Consider the following 23310-nt stretch of genomic DNA (forward strand, 5'->3'; position numbering starts at 1 on the left):
AGAGCAAGGGGACTTTAACTCGTTGTGGAATTGGAATGTCGTGCAGAATAATGGTAGGTTCGGTTGCTATCTTACTACTATCTATATGTTTTTTTTCATTATCTATCTGCATATGCTATGCTTGTGTAACCTTGACGGCGCGGCGATTTGGTTTGTCGATCTTATGACTTGTGGAATTTTGGATATCTACATGTCTTATTGTCCATATTTGAGATTTGGGTTCTTGAATACTTATTTGATATGGTATTTGGTGGCTAATGAGTTGGAATTGGTTTAGGTGTCAGAGCTGCGCAGCAGGTCCCTCATGTTCACTTCCATGTTATCCCCAGGCCGCCTGATCGGCCGGCGGAAGGGAAGGGAAAGGCTCATTTGAGCTATGTGATGTTTGGGCGTGGGCAGAGGGAGGATTTGGATGATGAGGAAGGGGAGAGTCTGGCTGGGTTGTTGAGGGAAGAGTTGGCGAGGGAAGTAGAGAGGGTTAAGAGGGAAGAGGGGGTGGATTTGGAAGGGGAGTTTGGGAGATTTCGAGTGGAAAAGGGAAAGCTTTGATGGTACTTGTAGAGTATAGATGTGGCTGATTTTGGTTTGTATCATGTTGGGCGTTATAGAGTCATTGCTTTTGTTCGATTTTTGGTTACTTTCTATTCTAATGCTGTTCATCATGAGGCGGAGCTTTCTCTTCCTGATTTCGAGCTGTCGGGCGGGTTCTTCATGAAATACTGATTGAATAGTTAGGGCTGTATACTTGTATACTGTATGGGTATGGCATACCTTTCTTCTGAACTCATTCAATTCGTCTGCGTACATTCCCTGAGCATCCAGTTTTTGCCGGCCTTTGGAAACATCCGAGACCTGTCCTTCTGGTAGTCTTCGATAGGTGATGAGTCGACGAGACCCTGATCAAGGGTTAGCCGTGTACTAAATCTCACATGTTGTCTGGAAAGGCTTGATATGAACTTACAGGTGTAGAATGGTTGGACAGATACATTCACTACCTCCAGGTTCGGGTGCATCGGAACTGCTAATTCAACCTCCTCATCATTTGCCGTTGGCATCCACATGGCTAGACGTCCATTTGTAACGAGGCTTCTGACGGCAAAGTTGAGGATATCGTTGAGCATGGCCTCGAAGCCGTAGGGCTTCTTAGGCGCAATATATCCGGGTCGACTGAACGCATGTTAGTTGGCATCCAAGTCCAGATACCGATACTCAAAAAGCGATAATGTAGACATACTAGTGAGCAGGAACTCCATCGATAATGACCTCTTCGTTCCTGAGACCCTCACGTCTCCCAAGAACCCTGAGTCCTTCGCGGATACCATAAGGCGGATCACAGATGATGCCATCCAAGAATTGAGCCGAGCGCAAAGGCGTATTTGTAAGGTCGGAAGTAAAGACATCCATGAATTTGCCGACCATATCATATTGCTGGAAGTTTGACAACACTCCCATCGTCCCACCCCTCTCCATCATCTCTTTACCTCTGAAACTGCGTCCATCGATATCCGATCCAAACGTCTCAGCCCCAAAATGCGACATAGCCACCAAGAAGCTCCCCGTACCCACAAACGGGTCATAGAATAGCTTTCCAGGCGCGGCATGAGCCATATTAGCCGTAATGAGGGTCAACTCCGCATCCATAGAGGTGGTGCTAATATAGCGCCTCTTCTTGAGGTCATATTTATTGACGACATCGCGACTACTATTCGCAATCCAGCGTCCAAAGTAAATAATCTTTGGCTCTTGGCCCTCAGGACGAGGCGTACCAGGCGAGTTAAGATCCAATCCGTAGTCCTCAAAGACCCAGAAATCCTGGTCCGGGTTCTTCATGCGAATGGGGCCCTTGAACCCCAGGAAGGAGAATGACTGGATGATCTCGCGCTTCTTCTCACTGCTGCGCTTTCCGGCGAAGCTGTCAATGGTGAATCGGAACGACGAGTCCCTGTACTGCGCCCAGCGATCCTCCGTCCGCCTGCGGACGTCGGCGTAGACTTCGTCGAAGTTGGTGCCTTGGCCCCAGAGCTCGAAGATATCCTTGGCTATAATGCTTCGGGTAATCACTGCACGAGCTGCCGCTTCATCGGGTAGTCTTATTGTGCAGAATGGGGACTGATGGTGGTGGTTAGCGGCATGTATAAAATGTAGATAGATGGTGGATAGTCATTGGTGCGGGGACAGAATAATGATCCCAATGAGGAGGGGTGAGTGACATTTTCTGTTCCTCACGCGGGGCAAGAAACCGCACAATGAATGTATGATATAGATAAATCGGGACTGAGGAACAGAAGAAAGATTTTATACTACTTACATTTTTATCATAATGTATGAATTCGAGTTTCACGCCCGCCAGGTCAGCCAGTGCCTGGATCTCGGCCTGCCGAAAAGACTCATGGGCCTGGGCGAAGCGAATGAGATACTCCATTGTCGGTTGCACTCACGCTCGCCACGTATTTGGAGGATGTATCAATATTCAGAGGTAGTGGTACAGAGCCAAATTGCCTTCAAAGGAATATTCTTGGTCCGCTCTGATCTGCTGGGGGTTCTTTGTTAATTAATGGCCGTTGGCAGGAGCGGAAATAAATTTTCTTTTTGTTCCAGTGGATTGGATGGATTTGGCCGGGAACCCGCCATCTTTCACCCCAGAATATCTGAACCAGCCTATGGGAACACAACTACTGTGACTATAGCAGCATTGGGGTAAAACATAGTATAACGAAGAATATGGTGAATGAAGAATTAATAACGGTTTATCGCACAGGCTGATGCCAGTCAAACAAAACATAAATACATCGAAGCAGCAAGCATACTACATGCTGTATGGTACAGCTATGCACCCGATTAAGCATCCCTCGTACATACTATGCCTCCCAACAAGATGACCCACAGAAACTGTTCAAAGAAAAACCCAAACTTACGCCGTCCTTGATATTCACAGAGCCAGAGATGACCAGGACCAAACGCCGCCGCTATGCGCCGACAACCTTAAACACATGTCGTGACTCGTAACCCTCCACTGGAAGCACTTCAACCTTCTCGTCTTCGGGAATCATCTCATGCTTCAGTTCCCATCCAGCTCGACGACAGAGCTCAGACACCACCACGTCGCAGTCGCCCAGTAGATCGATATCGAATTCCGTATGCGACACAGGCTGAGATCTTGTTAGCAAAGCTCGAGGCGCAAGAGCACAAGAAAAAGGTGGCTTACGGTACGCGAGATATAAAGCTGAGGAACCGTTCGAGGGAGCACGCCCGGAACCTCCGCTACAGGAGCGACCTTCAATGAAGTCCCAATAACAATAACGAGGTCCACTTGATCACGGTCATGGTGTAGCAACCGGCGGCCAAACTCATCAGGAAGATCTTCCCCAAAGAATGTAATGTCGGGCTGAAGAAGTTTGAATCAGCATATTGTAAGTAACAAATGTACAAGATGTAGTTTTCCACGAACCTTCATGACACCAGGGGTGGGTATTTCGTAGTCGTCATCAGTGCTGTCCCCATCATTGTCCTTGCGGTTCTTGTGGACTCCGTTGCTGCTCCGCTTCCTCTTGATTCCCGAATCTTCTGCGATGCGCTTGCGGCAAGCGTCACACTGAGGGATAACTCCCTGCTTGATCTCATCGAATATCTCATCACCCTTGACCTTGTACTGACATTTGACACACGTAGCCGTGGCGAACGATCCGTGACATTGCACGATGTTCTCTGGGAGAACACCGGCATTCGCCTCGATATTGTCGATATTCTGAGTGTAGTTGGTCAATAATTTCCCCTTATCCTGCAGAACACGGATAAAAGCGTGGGTTGGCGAGAACTTCTTCTCGGTGGGAAGAATGTCCTTCGCGATCGAGAAGAAGATGCTGGGATCCTCGCGAAACACCTGGATGTCAAACACCTCCTGAGGATCGCTCAGGCCTAGATGCGCCAACTGTGAATAGAGACCAGTGTCCTTTGAACGGAAATCGGGTATTCCGAGACTCGTAGAAATCTGAGAGTATCCTATCAGCGCACGTTTCATAAACGGGTACCAATACTCTTGATCAACATACACCAGCGCCAGTTAAGACGACGATATTCTTGCTCTCCTTGAGCAACTTGACCGCATCATCAATTGTATTATATTGTGGGAGCTTCGGGCGCCTGGAGAACTCGCGCGAAATCGCGATAGCCAGGAGAGGATGAAAGGCCTCGTCCGGCGCATCGTCTAGAAAGGCTGGGGGCAAGATGCCGAACGCAGTACACAGCTTCCGCGCAGTCACTTTGTCCTGACCCAGCGTTTCTTCAACAAATGCAGCCTTGCCAACCTCGTGGAGTCGTTTCCGATAGGCGACGGCCTCTTCCAGTGTGCAGGCATCCGGTACTAAAACAAGGAGAAGATCCGGTCAGTGCGCGCATATAGAGGACATCATATAGGGTGCTTACCACCCTCACGGAGCTGATCGTCGCGTAGGACTTGGATAGCGTCTTCGTATAGAGACTGAGTCTCCCACTCGTCGCCTGAGCCGTCGCTATCGGTCTCATACTCCGACTGAGTCACTTCTTCCTTCGCAGCGGCTGTATTCTCCGTTGCGGTGCCGGCCTTTGATACTGCGGAGGCAATATCAACGGCTTCCACCTGGACCACCGGATCCTTCAACGAGGAATCCTCCCCGCTGGGCGCTGAAACAAGGTCCATCCTGTGTGGGAAGATAGGACGCTTCCAGCAACCTCTAAGACGACTCCTCACTCACATTGAGCTATTTGCCACTCGAAGTCGAACTGCCGGAATAAATTTGGCTCTGGTTATCGCCCGGGGAAAGCGGTCGGATCCTACTTTATCCGGCGCCGTCTGCTGATTGAGAGACTATCGCAGCTACTGCTAGTACTTACTACTAGTTCGACTACTGCTGGATCGTGTCCGCGATCGGAGTCCTTTGAAGACCCGTAGGTTGTATCGGAAAACATGCCCTTTTATATACTGGTATCGTGACAAAGAACTTTCGTAACAATCAAACATGCAGCTTTTTTATGAGTCAGCCATCTCGTCATCGCCATCAGATTCCACCTCGATCTCCTCGTCCTCCCAATCTTCCTCACCCTCCCCGGCCTCATCGTCATTCATATCTTCACCGATCTCCTTGTTCATCTCTTGGACCAATTCCAGTGCGTGTTCCTTAAGCCTCTCGTCCTCATACTGAACGAGGTCGTACAGCGTCAAGCTTTGCTTGAGCCATTCGCGGCTAGCCACGAGTGATGCATGGCGCCTGGCCTCTGGGGTGTTGCCGTCCTCTTCATCGGCATCCTTCGGTGCTTGTTGCTTCCCGGCCAGGAGCTGCAGACACCATCCTCCAAGATACCATGCCTCCACACTTTGATCGTCCTCCAGGATTAGGCGTTCCAGCACCTCGAGAGCCTCAAGCTCCATACTGACCTCCATCAGAAGACGGGAAAGACTGATTCTTGTCGCAAAGTCAGGAATGGACAAGTCCTCGGGCGGTAGGTCTTTCCAAAGATCGAGACTCCTCCTGAGCGCTGCTTGAGCCTCTTCTGTCCGTAGCTGCGAGATCCGGATCGATGCGAGGGTCTGTAGTACTTCGGGCGCATTCGGAGCGACAAGGAGGGCTTCTGTGATGAGTGATTCGCAACGGTTTTCCGCATCTTCTTCCCATCTATTGACAGTCAGCACCAAAAGATCTGCGACCAACCCACCCATGGGAGGAAGAGTGAATTGAAGAGCGACTTACGAGAGATCGGTCATGTAGATCTCAGCAACAGCGCAGAGGGCATTCGCCATCTTGCGCTTCTTCTCGGCCAGCTCAAGCGCTTCCTCAGGGCCAGGTTTCTGCTCGAGCTGCTGGATAATATGCCTGAGCGACGACACTCCCTTCTCGAACCATTGAACGCTGTCCTTCCCACCCTGTTCGCTCAATTGAGCTAGCCATAGGAACTTCTCAGCACCGCCTCCTTCAGCCTCAGGGATTGTGCCATTCGGGTCGAGCTCGATGGCACGCATAAAGTGTTGTTTTGCAACATCGATCTCGCCCAGCTCAACGTAGATCTCTCCAACGGTATTAAGTGCCACTAATTGAGATGGAGAATTGTCCGGCGCACTGTTAAGGGCTTGCTGAGCTAACTGGAGAGCTGCGTCCGGTTGACCGGTCTGGAGCTGTATCGTCGCCTGCTCGAGGAGCTTAGAGGGGTCTTCGTTCATTTTTTGTTTCGAAACCGAGCCGCCAGCGCCCAAAACGGACTTTGCGCGAGATTTGGAGGCCTTCTTGTTGTGAGGTCTTGATTTTCCCATGATCTATAAGCTGTAACGGAATTATATGTCAAACGTACTTGAAGGGGTTATTCGAGGACACGGAGCAAAGGGTAGAAAAGTTTTATAAATAAGAATATTGAGTGTAAATGCTTGAAGCTTTGAATTTCGAGAAGGCGGAGCATAGAAATTCCCTTTTTCGGGCGGGACAAATTTGGGCGATTCCTTATCTGTTTGTTTGGTTTGCATGTGGGATCGCAGCGTATTCTACTTACACACCTAAGACCGAGGAATTCAATTCCCAAGCACGAGCCTGTCAACGTCTAGACCATAAGACTAGGGACTATTTCTTTGGTCTCTTCGATATATTATATTGCTAGATTATCAAGTGTCTGAATCTTGAATTCCAGCCATCGTTCTTGTCCCTAAACCCAAAAGCAAACAATACCCCTCCAGCCCCGCCGGCGGCAGAATTGAAGCAGCATGGGCCGCGAAGACCAGATTGAAGAGCGCGAAGTGCTCGACTCCATTTTTCCTGAGGAAATCACAGGTAAGAAGATAGCGCCATATCCACATTGCACGCATCATCTGAAGTCTCTCAAACAACAAATTTGCTGACCGGATCTTACCCCAGATATTTCTGACACCTCATACCGGATATCAATTGCTCTTGACGCACCCGAAAATGACGTCGAAGAAACAGAGCAGCCCGTCTTGCTTCTGCAAGTCACATACCCAGCAGACTACCCGGATGTTGCACCGGAACTAGAGTTGAGTGCGCCTCCGAACGCACCGAAACACCCCCGACTAGACATCAGTGAAGACCGGGACCGGCTTCTCGAAGCCTTGCAACCGACCATTGAGGAAAACTTGGGAATGGCTATGGTATTCACACTGGTTAGTGCTTTGAAGGAGAGCGCCGAAGAGCTCATGGCGGAGCGCGTGAATGCCGTTCACGCCGAAAAAGAGATGGAGGCGAAGAAGGCGGAAGAGGAGGAGAACCGGAAGTTCCAGGGCACTGCTGTCAATCGGGAGACATTCTTGGAGTGGCGCGACAAGTTTATAAAGGAGATGGAGGAGGAAGAGAAGAGGAAGCGCGAGGAGAAGGAGGCGGAGGAGAAGAAGGCTACCAAGAAGGGTCCGGCAAAGGAAGAAAAGAAGTTGACAGGCAAGCAGCTGTGGGAGAGAGGTCTTGCTGGAAGGGCAGACTTTGATGAAGATGAGGAGGATGGTATTCCGGCTGCTGTGGAGAATATGAAGATAGCTGCTTAGAAGCTGGGGTCTCTAGATGAGATCTCTGGCGAGAATTCAGTTCTGTGCTTGATGAGGATCGAGCCACTAGAAGTTGGCATTCTTTGGAATTACTATATTGTAAATAATCTCGGCTGTATGACAAGGACGCTAGCTGGTTGGCGTTGAGCAGTTGATAGCCAACCACGAAGTTTGGTGTGCAGTAAGCCTACGAAAGCATTTGTCTATTACCGCATAGCAGATGGAAGCAGTTATGAATCCCTTGTGAGACATTGTACTTGACATTAGACTAGTATGTGGTAGTTATGATTGTACATGCGCCAGCCACTGTTGCACTATGCACATGTACCTGCCATATTTCTTATTTCCAAACGCACTCTGTTGGTAGTAGCGTTGACCCGTCATAAGGGACATGATGAAAGGCCGGAGAAGCGGCGTACCCCGTAAACGGTAGTGAATACGCCGAATTCAGCTCCAATTAGGGACGCTGGAGCATTCTCACAATAGCACCGTACTGGTAGCGTGGTGGATGTGACGGCTTTGGGCTCATAAGGATAATGTGCTGGACAGGATGATCTGCCAAGCGCAAGCTTTGGATGGCTGTAACAGAACATTTCTTCCGGCATTGATTCATCCCTCACTCGGCCGTTTCTTATCGTGTTCCTCTGCTGAGGAATTCATTTTTCCTTCCGCTGGTTGCTCTCCGGCTTGCTCGACCCGTTGCTTCTCCTCTTGTTCCGCCAGCTTGCGCTCTTCAAGAACGACTTTCCACATAGCTTGCGCCAGCTCCTTGGTCCTCCTATCGCCTTCTGATATTTGTCCCTGCACCTCTTTAAGTGACACTCTAACTGGCCCAGCCCACTTTGCATCTTCCTTATGGCCAGTTAATAGATCCCATTCATCCTCGTCCCTGGCCATGGGCAACTCAGACTCGAGCCTTTTTAGGCGCTCCATCCTCTTCCAGCGCCTTTTCAGTTTCGAATCCAGCACGGCGCTAAGAAACTTAGGCTGGGGCTTCTTGATGAGCAGGAATGGGAAACCACGCGCATTCACGAGTACAGGAACTCGACGCTTCCCATTGACTACAGGCCGAGGACGTGCAAGAATAGAGGTGGCATCCGGGTGCCGTTTCGCAGTCAATACTCGGTAACGTTTGTTTGCCTCTTTCTTCAGCTCCTTCCGGCTCACGGGCTTTACCGGAATGACCTTAGCTCGTTCCCTGTGCCATTCGGATTTCTGTCGCTTTGCCGCTTCACTTTCCGATATGAGTTTCCTTATCCGTTGAACGCCATTTTGGTTGCCTTGCGAAGCTGAGTACAGTAGGTCAAGAGCCTGAGTGTTTGCGAAATCGCGGAATTTAGATACGGAATGGTCGATTGAGAGCCGATTGTTAACGCACCTCGTAGCCTGCCCTAAGTGAATTGGCTGTTTGAGACGGACTCTGAAGCGTTTTGTATCTGTTGAATCTATTCTGGATGTACGGCTTGCACGCAGCGAGTTCGGAGGGAGAATGTGGTAGTTTGGCGCATTGTCGGAGGAGCGCTCGATAAAGTGCCAAAGCTGGAAAGGAAAACAGCAGTTAGTCAAACTCTTGTGACGCTCAGTACATTACTGTCTCTGAAGAAACTTACTTGCGAAACGATGAGCGGAAGACTGCCTGGGAACAACTGTTCTATGCATTATCGAGGAGACAGCATGATCCTGAAGGCTTAAGTTCCGGACTTTAGTCGGAGACATGTGACTACTCCGGCAATCCGAAATACGTCACGTGCAACCGAAATGATATGCCTATACTGTGATTAAACAATAATATATTGTAATCAGGGCATGCAATGGTGTAGGAACTTTTAGAATTTTGACAAATGGCCGACACTATTACTTGTGAATCGATTGCACCGGAAGTTTGCAGTGCGTGCCGTGCAGCTGTATAGACTCTACTGTTATCCGATCTACAACAGGCGACGGAAGGGACCCGATTTCCGGATATTCCTCTATATGCTGATCATGGTCTAATGTCTTTCGCCGGTATGGTCGCTTCTGAAAGCTGTCCGAATATGAACGAATACCCGCCAAAAACAAGGGTACAAGGCCTTGTTAGTTCGGCAGATATGGCTTTGACAAAAGCGACACACGGTTCATACTGAGCAATGTTCTAAATCGATGAATTGCAACTAGGCTTCAAAGAAGACCGCGCCATGCCCGCCGTTATGCATAGACTGTACATGCTCTAATAAGCCATTGAAAAGAAATGCAGATGAAACTGACTTAGAAACCAACCATATACTCCGCTTTCGTGTCCCCAACCAGTCATGATACCGTTATTCTAGAAGTTCGAGCCTTCCGGAGGCTGCGGAAGCTTCTTGTGCTGGGGCAGAGCCATATATCTGGAAACTGTTAGTATAAAGACACAATAGCCTGAAGGTCAGGCAATGGTTACCTTCTGAGCTCGACTAGAATAGTTTCCATGGTATACTCGCGCTTCCACTGAGCCAAGCAAGGCAGCTTGGTAGGATCGACCTATATGAAGTCAGACTGGAAACCTTTCACGTAGTAGTGGTCGAGACAGGACGGATCCTTACCTTTCCGCTCCGGCCATCAACGCATGGCAAGTTGACTCGGGATACAAACTGAATAGTAGGGGGGTTGTCAGGGTAGTCCGGACCGCAATGGATGTTGACGCTGTAAATTCTGTTCTCATGGACACTCTGCGATCGTTCATAAAGTCAGTGACGCTACTGTGTAGTATAACGGATGCGACCCGGAAGCGGTGGACGAACGTGAGGGGGGCCAAGAATAGTGCCGTTCCAGTTACTCATCATCATGTCTTCACCATCTGCAAGACCATAGGAGCATGACTCTAGGTAATAGCGATTGGAATACGTCAGCGAAATGGGTTTCTTATGACTATGAGTAGCATAGCACTTACCAGCTCCCAAGCCCTTCTCACCCTTCTCCAGCTCTTCGAGCAGTCTGAAATTTCTGGGCACTTTAGCTCCCATTGTGCAGATAAGAGGTAGGGTTAGGTCGAAAGTGAGCGAAAGTTAGATAGGAAGTTGTAAGGGAGACGTTTCGATCCTCGGGGCGGAGGAGGGGCACTGTGACCTTATCCCACTTCCGGCCGTTTGGCTGGGCTGCGTATCTGGTCCCGCCGGGTTCCTGAAGAACTACCGCACGTGATGATAACGGCTGTATATATCACGTGATAGCTCTATCTCCGCGGGTGCCTTGGCGCTCCCAAGATGTCACTCCTGATGCCATTGCTTTTGAGTTGTTTTAAATGAGCCAGTCATTGTCTGCTACAGCTGCTGCAAGTTTATATTGATGCGGCTTGTATCTAGAACATATTGGTCTGGTATTGTCGTGTTTCAAGTGCTTAGCTTTGTATTCCGTCGTCCAACCAGCGACCCAACCACATGAAGCCACATCTGCCTAGTGATACTACTATTTGATCGATAGGGAGTGGCATCGGCCATGTACTGATTAAACACTCCGGTGGAAATGTCCTCTCAATTTTTGCAGACAGAGCTCTTGAACCTGATTCAGGAATCCAAGAGAAGAAACTCTGAATTGCGTAATGTATGTTTAATCACTCAATTAAAAGGGATACGCAAGTGCAGTACTGACTAAATTGTAGGCAGCTGAAGAGTCCCTTAATGAATTGAAGGCATTGCCTTCTACTTCTGAAGCGCAGATTTCGGCAGGTGAGCGTTTGCAAGCCACCAGCTTGCACCTCCGTCAAGGGCATACGCTGAACTTTCTATAGATTTGGTGCGCAAGCCTAAGTTTGCGAATCCATTTATCCTTGCGTGCCACAGCCGCCATGCGAAGCTTGCAGGCATTGGGGTCGTCTGTCTGCAAAGGCTAGTGGCCTCACGATCGCTGCCATCTGAGCGGCTCAAAGATGTACTTGCTGGGTTGAAGGAGACAACGAACATGAGTAAGTTACCACCTACAAACACTACATTCCATACTGACGTTGCGAAGGCCTGGACATTCAGCTCAAAATATTGCAGTCTTTGCCTTCCCTATTGCAGCACTACTCCAGTGACCTGGGAGGAGACCTCCTAGTAAGCACTTTGGAGATCTGTGCTACTCTGCAAGGGAACAAGATGCTTGCAGTCTCCAGTACCGCCGCAGCCACATTGCAGCAACTGATCGTATCAACATTTGACCGTGTATCGATCGAAGACAGTCAGTAACCATGTACTTTCTATTCCTTCGCGACACAGGCCTGACTAGAGAACCAGAGAATTTCGATAAAACAACTCCAACGACGACTGTTAAGGTCGACGGGAACCCTGTGAATGTAGGGTATTTTGCATACGATGCTCTGCGGGTAGGTGGCCTTCCACTTAAGCTGACATGACTTCATGGCTCACTGACTCACAAGGTCCTGGACGACCTCTGTCGACTTATTGATGGCGAACCCTTGTACTTCCTTCGAATCAAATCCCTCTCTTCATCGTTCACCCTTGAGCTTATTGAGAGCATCCTGGTCAACAGCGGCAAATTATTCGTTGTCCATTCCGAGCTAACGCAGATTTTGCGAGTTCGGCTCATGCCCTTGATCGTAAGGTATCTGTCTGAACGGCATAGCTTTTCGCAGACTGTTCGAGTCAGTCGCATCCTCTTGGTGCTCCTCAAACGCCACATGTCACTCCTTCCCGCGGAGTGCGAGATGGCCCTTGGTCTCTTGACGCATCTCCTTGAGCCAGACGGAAACTCCCCTTGGAAACGAGTCCTCTGCATGGAGGTCTTTCGAGGCTTATATGCCGAACCAGGTCTGGTAAGGCTCATGTATTCGCTGTACGACAGGGATGACCGGAGAAAGAATATCCTCAAAGACCACATGGCCTCTCTTGTCCGCCTAACTTCCGAAAAGCCCACATTGATCGGAGTTAGTAGCCGATCGACCGTCCCTTCCCGAGTTGAGCATGCGAGATCTATCACTGAGGAGCAGATCACGCTCGAGGCTGGTGGGGTTGCTGGCGTCATCGGAACCACCGTTCCATCAACGGACACTGATGTACCAGGAATCAGCAGTCAGTGGAGTGTGGTTCGCACACCGTATATGGAGTTGCTTGACAAGACTGATCCTCCTACTCCTCCTGATACTTATATCTATAGTCTTGTGTTGAACTGCATCGGTAGCTTTGCTGAAGGACTCGCGAAATTCATACTTCCCTTGACGGTGCCCGATCTGAAGCAAAAACGAAGAAGTCGTGTCATGAGTCCCCACCCAGATGGTGGCTCTTCTCGGCCTTCACAGGACCTTCAACGGACGAACTCTTCGAAAGGATTGCAGCCGTTGGGTCCCAAAAAGTCCTCTGTACCGATCAATCCCCTGCTGCTGGAATCTCATCCCCAACTCCCAGCAATACAAAGCTGTGCCGGAATCATCGAGACATGCTGGCCTGCTATCCTTGCCGCTTGCTCAACATTTCTATATGCCTCGCTTGATGATGACTTCTACCACAACCTTGTTCGATCAATTCAGAAGTTAGCCCACGTTGCTGGCCTTCTCAGGTTATCTACGCCTCGCGATGCTCTTTTAACAACTATAGGGAAGGCAGCCATGCCTGCAGACGCAACTTCCACAAGGACTGCAGGCACTGCAGCGCCTACCACAGCCGCTTCTCAGTCTAACAAATCATCAGATGAGAAATCGAAGGGGTCTCAGGCGTCGCTTATTGGTTCCCCATTACCGGCTGAGACTTCCAGTGCGCCTTCGGACGTTGCGCTTGTGTCCCTCAGTACCCGGAACCTCCTGTGCTTGCGGGCGCTGCTCAATTTGGGCATCGCTTTAGGCCCTACACTAGACCAGCCGGCCTGGTCAATAATACTAGGGACCCTACAAGACACAGATTTGGTGATCGGTATGGCTTCCACGAAGTCACAAGCATCAACCACTACTTCCGGAGAAACATCCTCTGCCGCTGGTGTCGATGTGCCTAAGGCTAATCTCAATTCTGAGATATTAGCCGTGCAGGCAGCATCGGCTAAAATGCTAGAGAGTACTAGCGAATATCCCAGCGATTCATTTCAGGAAATCTTGACTGCGCTCTTAGATCTTTCTGGAGCACCCGAAGAATCGACGCAAGAATCGGCTGAGACAACAAGCACCGTTCTTTCACCTCAGTCGCGCTCATATTTGATGCGCAAAAACACCCACCGTGTATCTCGCTCTATGGGAAAGTCGAAAACGCAAGATGAACTCCTGAAATTTGTCCTCGAGAAGGCGAACGAGCTAGCCAGGGCAAACCTTGAACGTTTCTCATCACTAGCTGATACTGATCAAGACGCTTGGCAACTTCTTACGGGAAGATTGATGTCAAGTGCAGCGGACAGATCAAATATCCAAAAGCTTCGTCTACGAGCCAACGAGGTTCTTAATGACGTTGTTTTCCAGACACTGAAGCACACGGATACCGGAGATGTCTCCGAGCGGAATGCACGGCAATTGAGAAACCTCCAAACACTCAAGCATCAAGTTCAACTGCTCTATGATTGTGGAGCTTGTTCGGCAGGGTCGCCTTCAGCGCCCGTGGCCGAAGTTCATGAGCAGAGCTTGGAAACTTTAAAGAGCATACTCGAACAATATGCCGAAACATTCGTTGATGGATGGTCCGTTGTTTTCGATCTCATAACAAGCGTTTTCGGCGAGCCCAATGGCACCGAAACACCAAAGAAAGGGCGTCAGCCATCATCGACAGCAAATTCGCCGCGACTTGTTCGAGTCGCGTACAAGTCTCTGCAGCTCATAGCTTCCGACTTCATTTCCTTGCTTCCAGTGCCCTGTCGGTTGAGTCTCGTGGACTCTTTTTCCAAATTTGCCTTACAACAGCAGGATTTCAATATCTCATTGACAACTACCTCATCTTTCTGGAATGTCTCAGACTTCCTCCAGGGACAAATCGAGCAATTTTGCATTGAGGTATATATTGACTCCTCCGTGACTGAGGACACCCTTGCAGGGCTAGCCAAGGGGGAGGATCCTTCAGTGTCGCGAAACGCATTGTGGCTATTGCTCCTTCTACGAATCGTTGACCTTACGACGGATAGCAGGCCGGAAATTCGGAACTGCGCTGTTCAAACACTCTTGAGGATCTTTGACGCCTACGGTCAGCAATTGTCGCCCAAGGCATGGCGCTTGTGTCTGAACCGTGTTTTATTCCGAATGGTAGAGGAAATCGAGACCGAGCTTACCATCACCCGAGAGGAGAGTAGCAATCGCACTTCCGATGATCTCAAGGCTTGGACTGAGACCACTGTTGTCATGATAAAGGGGGCTTCTGATCTCATCACTACTTTCTTCGAGCCAATCGTTCAAGACGATCTATTCGATCAGTCTTGGGAACGGCTGCTTGAATATTTCCGAAAGTTGATCAGCCTACAGCTTCTTGAGTTCAGTGAGGCTGTATACGCCAGCCTGTCGAATATTCTTCGTCGTGTGCAGGCATCATGTAGTCTAAGTACACAGGCCCTGCGTTCTGCTTGGCTACTCTGGGTAGATGGACACCCGGCAGATAGGGAAGATATACTTGACTTGGAACGCCCCAATCAAGATGCGGCAATAGCATACCTCCAGTCATTCCAGCAGATTTATCGACTATACAAGGATGAAATTGCTGGAGAGCAGGTGGAAAGCATCCTCGGACATATACGTCTTCTCGCTTGGAATTCAATATCCCCTCCATACTCGCCAGACATTGATCGCTTATCCCGCCTTCAAACCATGATCATTGAGTGCTTGAAGACACTATGCCTTGAGAAAGACGACTCACAACCAGAGATTCTATCATGTCTTGCTGATTTTGCGGATGCACCGTTGACGAAGTGGGACTCTTCGAGTGACTCAAAGAGACCGACTTATCTTGCCTTCTCTAAAGCCGCGATAGATCTCCTGAGCTGGTACATCGCTGATCACGGCATCAAGAAAGACATCTTTACGAACGGTTCACTGGCTACGACCCTAGAGCACCTCGCAAACCCCATTGTCCAAAGATATGAATGGTCAGGGAAGGATCGGGAACCGAGTCTCTGGCGAAAGTCAACAACGGCCTCTTTGAACGTTCTTCAAGTTGCAATTCCTTACGTGGAGACACAATATGGCGACTCGGAGCGTCCTGAAATCACACAATTCTGGAAGAGCGTCAATGACATCGCAAGCGGTATTGTCACTGCTCGAGGTTATCGAACCACTTCCGTTCCCCGGGCCACCATCCTGGAAGACGAGTCCTTTGACGTGGCTGCTTTTGAACGACTGAAGAAACTAATCATCCCATCACTTGGAGCATCCGTGATCCCGGACTCAATCCGCCGGGACTTTTCCTGCGCCTTATTGCTCTCGTCCTTCATCTACCTCCCTCAGCGCTTCGACATCCCCGCCAAATCCCTCCAAAACCAACCCCTCAAAGACATCTATGAAATACGACCCGGAAGGACCTTCGAACCTCCACCCACGACACGCACCAAATTGGCATATGCTGTGATCGACACACTCTTCGAACTAGCATCATCGCCTTCAACCCAAGCCACACAAGCCACTTCCGCACAACAAAACACCGCTCTCATCCTCCTTGCCCGCTCCATCACCCCATACCTTATCCTCCGCTGTGCCGTATCCCTGAAAGGCTACATCGCAGACCAACCCCTCCGCGGCCTGATGCCGCAGCCCACGCCCGCACGCAGATCCCTTCTACATCTCCTCCGCGGCATGGTAGACCTGCGTAGCGAGCCGTCGGCGATCCCGCCGCCCAAGACAGCGCCGAGCGAATCAGCCACCACCGCTAAACCTAGTTCTGACTCTGACCAGGATCACAAAAAGCATCTTGCATGGATCTACCCGCTTGTTGTGCGGGCCGTACAAGTTGCCGGGAAGGAACAGGATGATGGTGAAGTTTTGCATGCTCTCGGGAGGATTCTTCAGGAGGTTAATGGTGGTAGTGCTACTGCTGGCTATTATGTATGATGTATAGGGTTGCCTAGATGCCAGTTGTTGTTTCTAATTTCCATATATGATGTTTTAAGCTCGTTGGGACATAAGTATTACATAGACGATCGTGCCATCTAGCAAGCGTTGATGCTGTTGTCTGTCCTTGGTTGGTTGATTTGTGTCTACTTGGACTTTGCTGTATGACTAGGTTGCTAATGGTTCTGTGTTCGATTTTACGTCGTGTTGAGCATTCTCCGGGTACTCTTAGGTCGTATTTTTCACCTTAATGCATTGACACCATAGTCAGGTAATAGGACCAGGTTGTTCCCAACCCATGTAATCACGGAATATACAAAAAGAAAGGATCAAATACGGAACAGATCATAAAGTAAATTTCATGTTGCTGAGATTTCATCATAACACAGGGAGAAATACAGCCAGACATAGGTTAATACACAGAAGGGTATAATGGGTAGTAAGGGTTAGGTAACATCAAACGGAAGCCTGACACAGCACAGCACAGCACGGCATCAGCATCAGTAGCAGCCCAAGAACAAAAGACGATCTATTTCGCTACAGCATGAGACGCGGACACAGATTGGATTAAGCCGCAGGGATTTGCTGAGTGAACTGAGGCTGTGTGTCAGTTCGTCCGGGGCCGGCCGTCGCAGAACCGGCGGGCAGCTGTTGCTGTTGCTGCTGCTGTTGGAGGAGCTGCTGTTGTTGGATCTGTTGCTGCTGGGCGATTTGAGGAGTGATGGCGATCTCGGGAGCTTGACGGTAGAGGACGATTTCGGATTGCTTGAAGTAACGGCGAGCGTCTGTATAGATAGACCGTGGGTGTTAGCACGATGGGTGTTTGAATGTGACTATCGAAACTTCCGGAACGCAAGGAAAAACGGGAGGGAACTGGGGCCGGTGGGGCTACCACGCGAGACCAGAATAGTTTGAGGTTTAGCGTGGGGGTTAGTCACGGGGGGAAACACCCCAACTGTGGCCACTGGCCAGATTGCAGCATTTCGGCCCGATTAAAGGTATCAATAGCCGACCGGCTATTGACTTGGGTGGTGGGATGCCGTGGGATGGATGTTGGCTATGGAGGAAGTGGGCCAGCTAGCTAGCCACCACCACGCCTTTGCAACCCAAAGCCAGGTCTCACATGCGTGGGATGGCCGATATGGTTATCCCACGCCAGACGGGATTCATGAACGGCAGTCGCCAAACGAGGCTAAAACGCAGATGAAACGCAGATGGATATAGTATCACGTACCTTCGTCGATAAGTACCAGGCTGAGGTAGTAGCGCGTCGAATACTTCTTGTTCACGTCGCGGAATGTCGGGGTAAGGTCAAATCCTCCAAGGAACAGACGGATGGGGATGGTTTCACCTAGAAACAGGTCAGGAGAGATGTTCCGTCGTGATAATACCGCAAGTGTGACGTGTTGCGATGTCTGAGAGCCAAGTGAGTCCGAGCCACCGACTTACCTCGGGAAGGTGATCCATCCATGATCTGCGGGCAGCAGGTTAGTGCTTTGGACCTCATGCAGCCATTCTAGTTGTATGCAGACTTACCTCGAAGCGCACGAGCGTCTCGCTCTCGTTATACTGGTTTGGCGGAGATCCGGTCGTCTCACGACGGATGATGGATAGCTCCATGTGTTTGATCTTCAAGCGCACGAGCAGGAAGTAGATTCGTCCTACGATGACATCCTTGAGGTGGTACTTGGATTTGGAGTATTCGAACTCAATGTGCAGGCAGTCTTCGATACCGACGTCCATCTTGATGGGGCTGTTGGTCTCGGGGGGCATGCGGTAGGAGTAGACCCAGAGGTCCTTCTCCCGAATCACGTCCGCCATGCGCCTAGATACTGTCACGCGGACAAAGTACCGTAGCTTAACATTGATACCGTTGTATGATTCGTATTGCTTCTCGATATTCTTGAAGTTGAACGGGAAGGTCTGGGGGTGCTGCAGTTCTCCGGGAGCTGCGAGCTCCTGTACCAGCGACAGGAATTCGTAATGGTTACCACGGTCGTAGAACATTTCTGGACAAGCAATTGCATGTTAGCATCGAGACTTGAAGCCTTAGAGCAACTGTGGAGTGGAGATGATGATGAGGCATGCCCGCCCCCTCATCAGAGCCATTGTTCCATACCGATCGTGCCAATGAATTGCACTTTGATGCCCGTGTGCTCCAAGCGCTTTCCATCCTTAGGTCTGACCGTCACAGCACCCTTGACAGACTCTCCATCCATGTAGAGGGGGACCCTCTCGCGACGGCCCTTGTCGAGCTTGACATCAACCGTCTGACGCTCATCGCTGTCTTCGAGGACCACATCGATGTCGACGGGAGTGGAGAAGAAGAGGGAGGTCATCGTAGGCGAGGAGTTCGAGGGCGAAGAAAGATATAAGAAGTTCAATCAGCTGGAACGAGCGTAGTGCACTTGGTGAATCGGCCTATGGAATGCGATATCACACAATGGCCATGTCGCACTCAGCTTCATCTGGTTAGGCGGCATCCCGACTGCCTGGCGGTGGGCAACCTGGCATATCACTGCTTAGGTAAGCAGTACTAACTAGTTATGTCATCCGCAACTATACCATCATCACCATATAAAAGCCATAGTAGTCGCTCATTAGAAGCGAAATCTCTGCTCTTAGAGGCCTTTCATGAATAGGAAAGCTGGAGAGTTCATGATGCAGCGATTGATCGCGACAGAGCTGCCATACCTGTTAGGTAAGGGAGAGCCGGATATGTCAAATTAGAAGAGCAATGTACGCCCCTACAATCCATGACACGATTGACATGGCACAGACGGAGAAATTTACCATTCGTGTTCGAGGCAAATTTGTCCGCCATCAAGGGTCGTGCAGCATATGACCGATCCTACGATGACACTACGAGAATGAGCCGGACGATAGCGCATGCTAAACCCGTGGGCTTTGATTGAACGTTCATCTAACTCCTGTCGGTCAGGAGGGGTAACCGCATCATCTGCCCAGCGTTGTTACACCTCTGTGCGCATGCAGACTGCTTTTCATGCTTGATCAGTCTTAGACAGGCAGTCATCGGGCACACAGTCAACAGAAACACATGTCTATTGGTAGGAATATGCAAAGAGCCGCGGGCCCGTAACCTTAATTGGCATTGCTGGAAACATGTTTCCGTGTTGTTGGATGTACCAAGTAGAGTATCTAGGTTGTACTGCACGTCGTGCTGGCAGCAAGACTGCCTGATTCCTCCCAAGGAAGGAAGTTCGTCGGGGAATTCGACATGTGCATTATTTGACTCGCATGCCAGCAATCAGAGTTTCCCCAGACTGAGCCGCGGCCATCCATCTGCACGCCACAGTCCCAAGCGGTGAGTATGCAGGATCAATCAGCGGGTGCCAGATATGTCCGCATGGGTTCTGACTGGTTCCTGGGAGGAATGGCGGTCTTCCGCAGCTTATTTTTGGTTTTTCTCAGTCCATGGCTAGCAGGGTAACACAGAGAGGCAGCAAAGTTCCAGCGAAAGTAACACCCGTGAGTTGTTGAAGACCCTGATTTGACCTGTCGTCTGGCCAAGTTGGGCGAGACTAGGCAGGCTTGATGGCCGTGGAGGCCACGGGAACGAACATCGGCAGGTTGAAGGTTCTATGTTCTCCAGTCGGATAAGAGAGGGTGAAAAGTTGAGCTTGGCGCGGGAAATGATTCTGTAGACTAAGTCACTCCAACCTTGATCCGTTGTTTTATCTTATCTGCAAGGACCGGGGTAGACAATGAAGTCCCTGTTCTTGTACTCGGGACCACTTTAGACGGTCCGTTAGCAATAGTAAGACTAGCATATGGCCTGGAAAGCGCACCGTGGAAAACGACCCTTTTGGGGACGGTGACCCAATACCGGGATGGGAATAGCGTGGGGGTTCGAGCCATTACCCGTCCCGGTACCGTCAGAAACCAGAAACAGACGTACGAAATTACGGTTCCGAATCCCCGGTTGCAGCAGACCCAGTGACATCATGGCGGGAAGACCGGACAAAGTCAGCCAGCAACATTTCAATTGGGTGACACAGGGATATGATGGTCTCGCTGAGCTGACTGGTTCCTTCCCGGGCAAAATTCCCCCTGTTCCTGCTGCTAAAGAGAAAATGAGGCAATAAGGGGGGGGGGGTGGAAAGGGAATGCGCGCGTACTTTTTATTATTCTCTCAGGCTTGTATGGAGGTGTGTATGCGACAATACGAGGAGAGGTGTTTTGCTACCGATCGGATCTCCCGCTAATGACCAGACCGCCGGACTCCTGAAAGTTGACTTGCTTGGAGTGAGTCTCCCCCACTCGCCCGTTTCGCTGTTCAATATCCCCCCCCACTCGGAATGCCCTACTTCTTTTGCGCCTGCAAATAGTTTTCAGCTGCTTTGTGATTCGATGGCGGATGTGGTTTGGATCGCTCCCCGACTAGTATTCACCACCAGCCCATGACGATGCGGTGGAAACCCTTCTGGCAATTTCCGGCCCCAACCTGCTATTAATTCATTACTCAAAGCCGGGTCTCATATTTGAGTTGAGAAAAATCAAAGAAAATCAAGAGAAGGAATCATGAGAAATTGGCAGTCCCAATGAGATGACTGTGCCCCGACGAGGTGACCCACTTGCATTTCATACTTGAAGGAGATTTATTGATTTATTGATTTGTTATAAACTGCCCTGAAATCTATCTATCTACTATTTTTTATGATCTAATTCCCCTTCCTCTTGCTGGTTCCTTTTTCCATTCCTCTCTCTTACTCTCCCCCCCTTGCCTTTATACTACTTATATACCCCAAGTCACTGCCGAAGACTCCATTACCCCATACTATTCATACCACTTACCTCACCTACCACCACCACTACTACTACCACTATATTCAATTACCGCAATCTTCTCCTCATTCCTCGTCGGGTGACCACTTGCGCCGCTATAGGCTATTCGCATTCATTCAACATATTCATACTTCCCACCACTATTCCTCCCGGGTGGATAAAACTGAATTGAATTACAACCAACCCTATTTTTCCCACGGTTCGCAAGGACGTCATACATAACTTCTCAACTCCCTCACCTCTCAAAAACCCTTTCTACTTGCTCCACCAACAACATCACCACCATGCTCTCCGCCGGCGAACGACCCCAACAACCCACCATGACCAACGCAGCAGCGGCAGTAGTAGATTCCACACGCGGTCCCGTCAGCAAAAGCCCATTGACCAACTCCGTGGCCAACTCCATGTGGGGAAGCACCAGCAGCAATACCACCACCACAACACCGCCGGCAGACCAAATCCAACACATCTGGGTAGTGACGGGGCCAGCAGGATGTGGGAAAAGCACAGTAGGCAAGGGGATTCAACAAGCACTTAGCATTCCTTTCTTAGAGGGTGATGATGTACGTACAACCAACCAAACAACCCTACCTAACATACCATAACCACACCCACAACCACAACCACACCTAACTGACCAACTAACCAACCACCCAACAGTTCCACACCCCCAACAACAAAGAAAAAATGTCCAACGGCATCCCCCTCACCGACGCCGACAGATGGGACTGGCTCATCTCCCTCCGCCAAGCCGCCATCGAAGCGCTCTCCCCCTCCGAAACTAACAACTTCCACCCGCCCTCCGGCGTAGTGGTTGCTTGTTCAGCCCTGAAGCAGAAATACCGGGACGTGATGCGCGTCGCGGCGTACGGATCCCCCTCGGTACAGATCCATTTCATCTATCTCAAGTTGGATGAGACCATGTTGTTGCAGAGAGTCATGAATCGACAGGCCCATTACATGAAGAGTAGTATGGTGCAGTCGCAGTTGCAGGATCTCGAGGAGCCCAAGGGCGAGTGGGATGCCCTTACGGTGGATGTGCGTGCCTCGCAGGCGGAGGTCCAGACGGAGGTGTTGGAGTTGGTGAGGGATACGTTGGCCAGGTATCGCTAATTGACCACCTGTGTCCGGGGAGAAGTGTGTATGTTGTGTCTGGTGCATGATGGATTTATTTGACCTTTATGGGGTTTTGTGTATGGAGTTGGGTATGATATTGCATTCTCACATGCATTTTTGGGCCTGAGCTGTCTTTTCATTGATTTCTGACATGGGAGTCTAAACTTTGGATTGTTGCATCTTTCAGTTTTTGTTCGGCTTTGTTGATTGATACCTACCTACCTACCTACCTACCTACCTATGTCTCATCTACATACGACTATGTTTAGAAATGTCACAAAGATCACACTTTCTAGTCCATAGCAATATCATGCACTCCTGCCTTGGATATAAATAAGATTGGACGGATACTTACAACAATATATTGACATGGTATAGCTGGAATCGGACTGGACGGGCTTTAGCTACTACTAGTAGCCTAGTAAGTTCGCCGAATTCATGCTGCAGGCAAGGCAGCGGGCCAGCCGGCTGCGACACTCGACTATATCTACCTTGGATGTCTACGCTTAGTTTACCTTACCTTTGATGTGTTTTGGTTTTGTTTAGCTACGTCTACGTCGTGGCGTGCGTTGCTTTGGGATAATTGCGAGTTTGAGGGGGGATTTGTAGGCGTTCGGGGCGATATTCTCTGCTTGAAGAAGGTTGAAGCACCTACATAGCTAGCATCTTAACTAAGCCAGCTCGATCGGGTATCAGAATGTGAATTCATGACTTGGTTTGAATACTAGCCTAGTAAGTGTGGGATGGAAGGAGAAGAAGGGCCCTACTGACTACTATGTTACGTCATGCTCCGATTGGTGGTTAAGTCTACATTGCACTCTTGGTACAGAGTAGCTGCATGGGGTATAAGTTAGAGTGCTTTAGGGATAGATACATCAATGGGGTTTACAGATTGTGGAATTATAAAGTATAAGCTGTATTACTTAGA

General features: G+C 49.8%; 7 protein-coding genes across 7 annotated transcripts; 3 read left to right on the top strand and 4 right to left on the bottom strand.

Moving 5' to 3' along the window:
• Nucleotides 1–273: 273 nt before the first annotated feature.
• Nucleotides 274–6280, bottom strand: BO79DRAFT_226008 (SIR2-domain-containing protein; the record flags this gene model as incomplete). The annotated part of the gene is made up of 13 exons (XM_025683766.1): nucleotides 274–574; nucleotides 806–896; nucleotides 962–1167; nucleotides 1235–2109; nucleotides 2309–2433; nucleotides 3096–3156; nucleotides 3188–3385; nucleotides 3449–3988; nucleotides 4050–4360; nucleotides 4423–4676; nucleotides 4731–4831; nucleotides 5045–5648; nucleotides 5856–6280. The coding sequence occupies 13 exons, from the start codon at nucleotides 6278–6280 to the stop codon at nucleotides 274–276; spliced, it is 4092 nt and encodes a 1363-aa protein (XP_025542336.1).
• A 273-nt stretch (nucleotides 6281–6553) lies between these two features.
• Nucleotides 6554–7567, top strand: BO79DRAFT_285802 (RWD domain-containing protein). Its single transcript, XM_025688403.1, has 2 exons — nucleotides 6554–6788; nucleotides 6873–7567. The coding sequence occupies exons 1-2, from the start codon at nucleotides 6722–6724 to the stop codon at nucleotides 7508–7510; spliced, it is 705 nt and encodes a 234-aa protein (XP_025542337.1). The 5' UTR covers nucleotides 6554–6721; the 3' UTR covers nucleotides 7511–7567.
• A 276-nt stretch (nucleotides 7568–7843) lies between these two features.
• On the bottom strand, nucleotides 7844–9169 carry BO79DRAFT_243797 (LYR motif-containing protein; the record flags this gene model as incomplete). The annotated part of the gene is made up of 3 exons (XM_025685316.1): nucleotides 7844–8821; nucleotides 8889–9049; nucleotides 9121–9169. 3 exons carry the CDS (start codon nucleotides 9167–9169, stop codon nucleotides 8120–8122), a joined length of 912 nt encoding a protein of 303 aa, XP_025542338.1. The 3' UTR covers nucleotides 7844–8119.
• A 496-nt stretch (nucleotides 9170–9665) lies between these two features.
• BO79DRAFT_207833 (E2 ubiquitin-conjugating protein MMS2) lies at nucleotides 9666–10568 on the bottom strand. The gene is made up of 5 exons (XM_025682254.1): nucleotides 10416–10568; nucleotides 10267–10346; nucleotides 10069–10194; nucleotides 9927–10006; nucleotides 9666–9873 (listed from the first exon to the last, which is right to left on the bottom strand). Exons 1-5 carry the CDS (start codon nucleotides 10486–10488, stop codon nucleotides 9813–9815), a joined length of 420 nt encoding a protein of 139 aa, XP_025542339.1. The 5' UTR covers nucleotides 10489–10568; the 3' UTR covers nucleotides 9666–9812.
• Nucleotides 10569–10773: 205 nt separating this feature from the next.
• Nucleotides 10774–16484, top strand: BO79DRAFT_190419 (putative endosomal peripheral membrane protein (Mon2)). Its single transcript, XM_025680735.1, has 6 exons — nucleotides 10774–11065; nucleotides 11124–11190; nucleotides 11253–11426; nucleotides 11474–11680; nucleotides 11737–11825; nucleotides 11880–16484. The coding sequence occupies exons 1-6, from the start codon at nucleotides 10988–10990 to the stop codon at nucleotides 16458–16460; spliced, it is 5196 nt and encodes a 1731-aa protein (XP_025542340.1). The 5' UTR covers nucleotides 10774–10987; the 3' UTR covers nucleotides 16461–16484.
• A 322-nt stretch (nucleotides 16485–16806) lies between these two features.
• Nucleotides 16807–18926, bottom strand: BO79DRAFT_190420 (vacuolar protein sorting-associated protein 26). Its single transcript, XM_025680736.1, has 5 exons — nucleotides 18580–18926; nucleotides 17997–18469; nucleotides 17910–17934; nucleotides 17695–17811; nucleotides 16807–17245 (listed from the first exon to the last, which is right to left on the bottom strand). Exons 1-5 carry the CDS (start codon nucleotides 18797–18799, stop codon nucleotides 17028–17030), a joined length of 1053 nt encoding a protein of 350 aa, XP_025542341.1. The 5' UTR covers nucleotides 18800–18926; the 3' UTR covers nucleotides 16807–17027.
• A 2624-nt stretch (nucleotides 18927–21550) lies between these two features.
• Nucleotides 21551–22379, top strand: BO79DRAFT_226014 (gluconokinase; the record flags this gene model as incomplete). The annotated part of the gene is made up of 2 exons (XM_025683767.1): nucleotides 21551–21829; nucleotides 21927–22379. The coding sequence occupies 2 exons, from the start codon at nucleotides 21551–21553 to the stop codon at nucleotides 22377–22379; spliced, it is 732 nt and encodes a 243-aa protein (XP_025542342.1).
• Between the last annotated feature and the right edge of the window lie 931 nt (nucleotides 22380–23310).

The sequence above is a fragment of the Aspergillus costaricaensis genome (assembly GCF_003184835.1).
Source record: "Aspergillus costaricaensis CBS 115574 unplaced genomic scaffold BO79scaffold_7, whole genome shotgun sequence".
NCBI classification, from domain to species: Eukaryota; Fungi; Ascomycota; class Eurotiomycetes; order Eurotiales; family Aspergillaceae; genus Aspergillus; species Aspergillus costaricensis.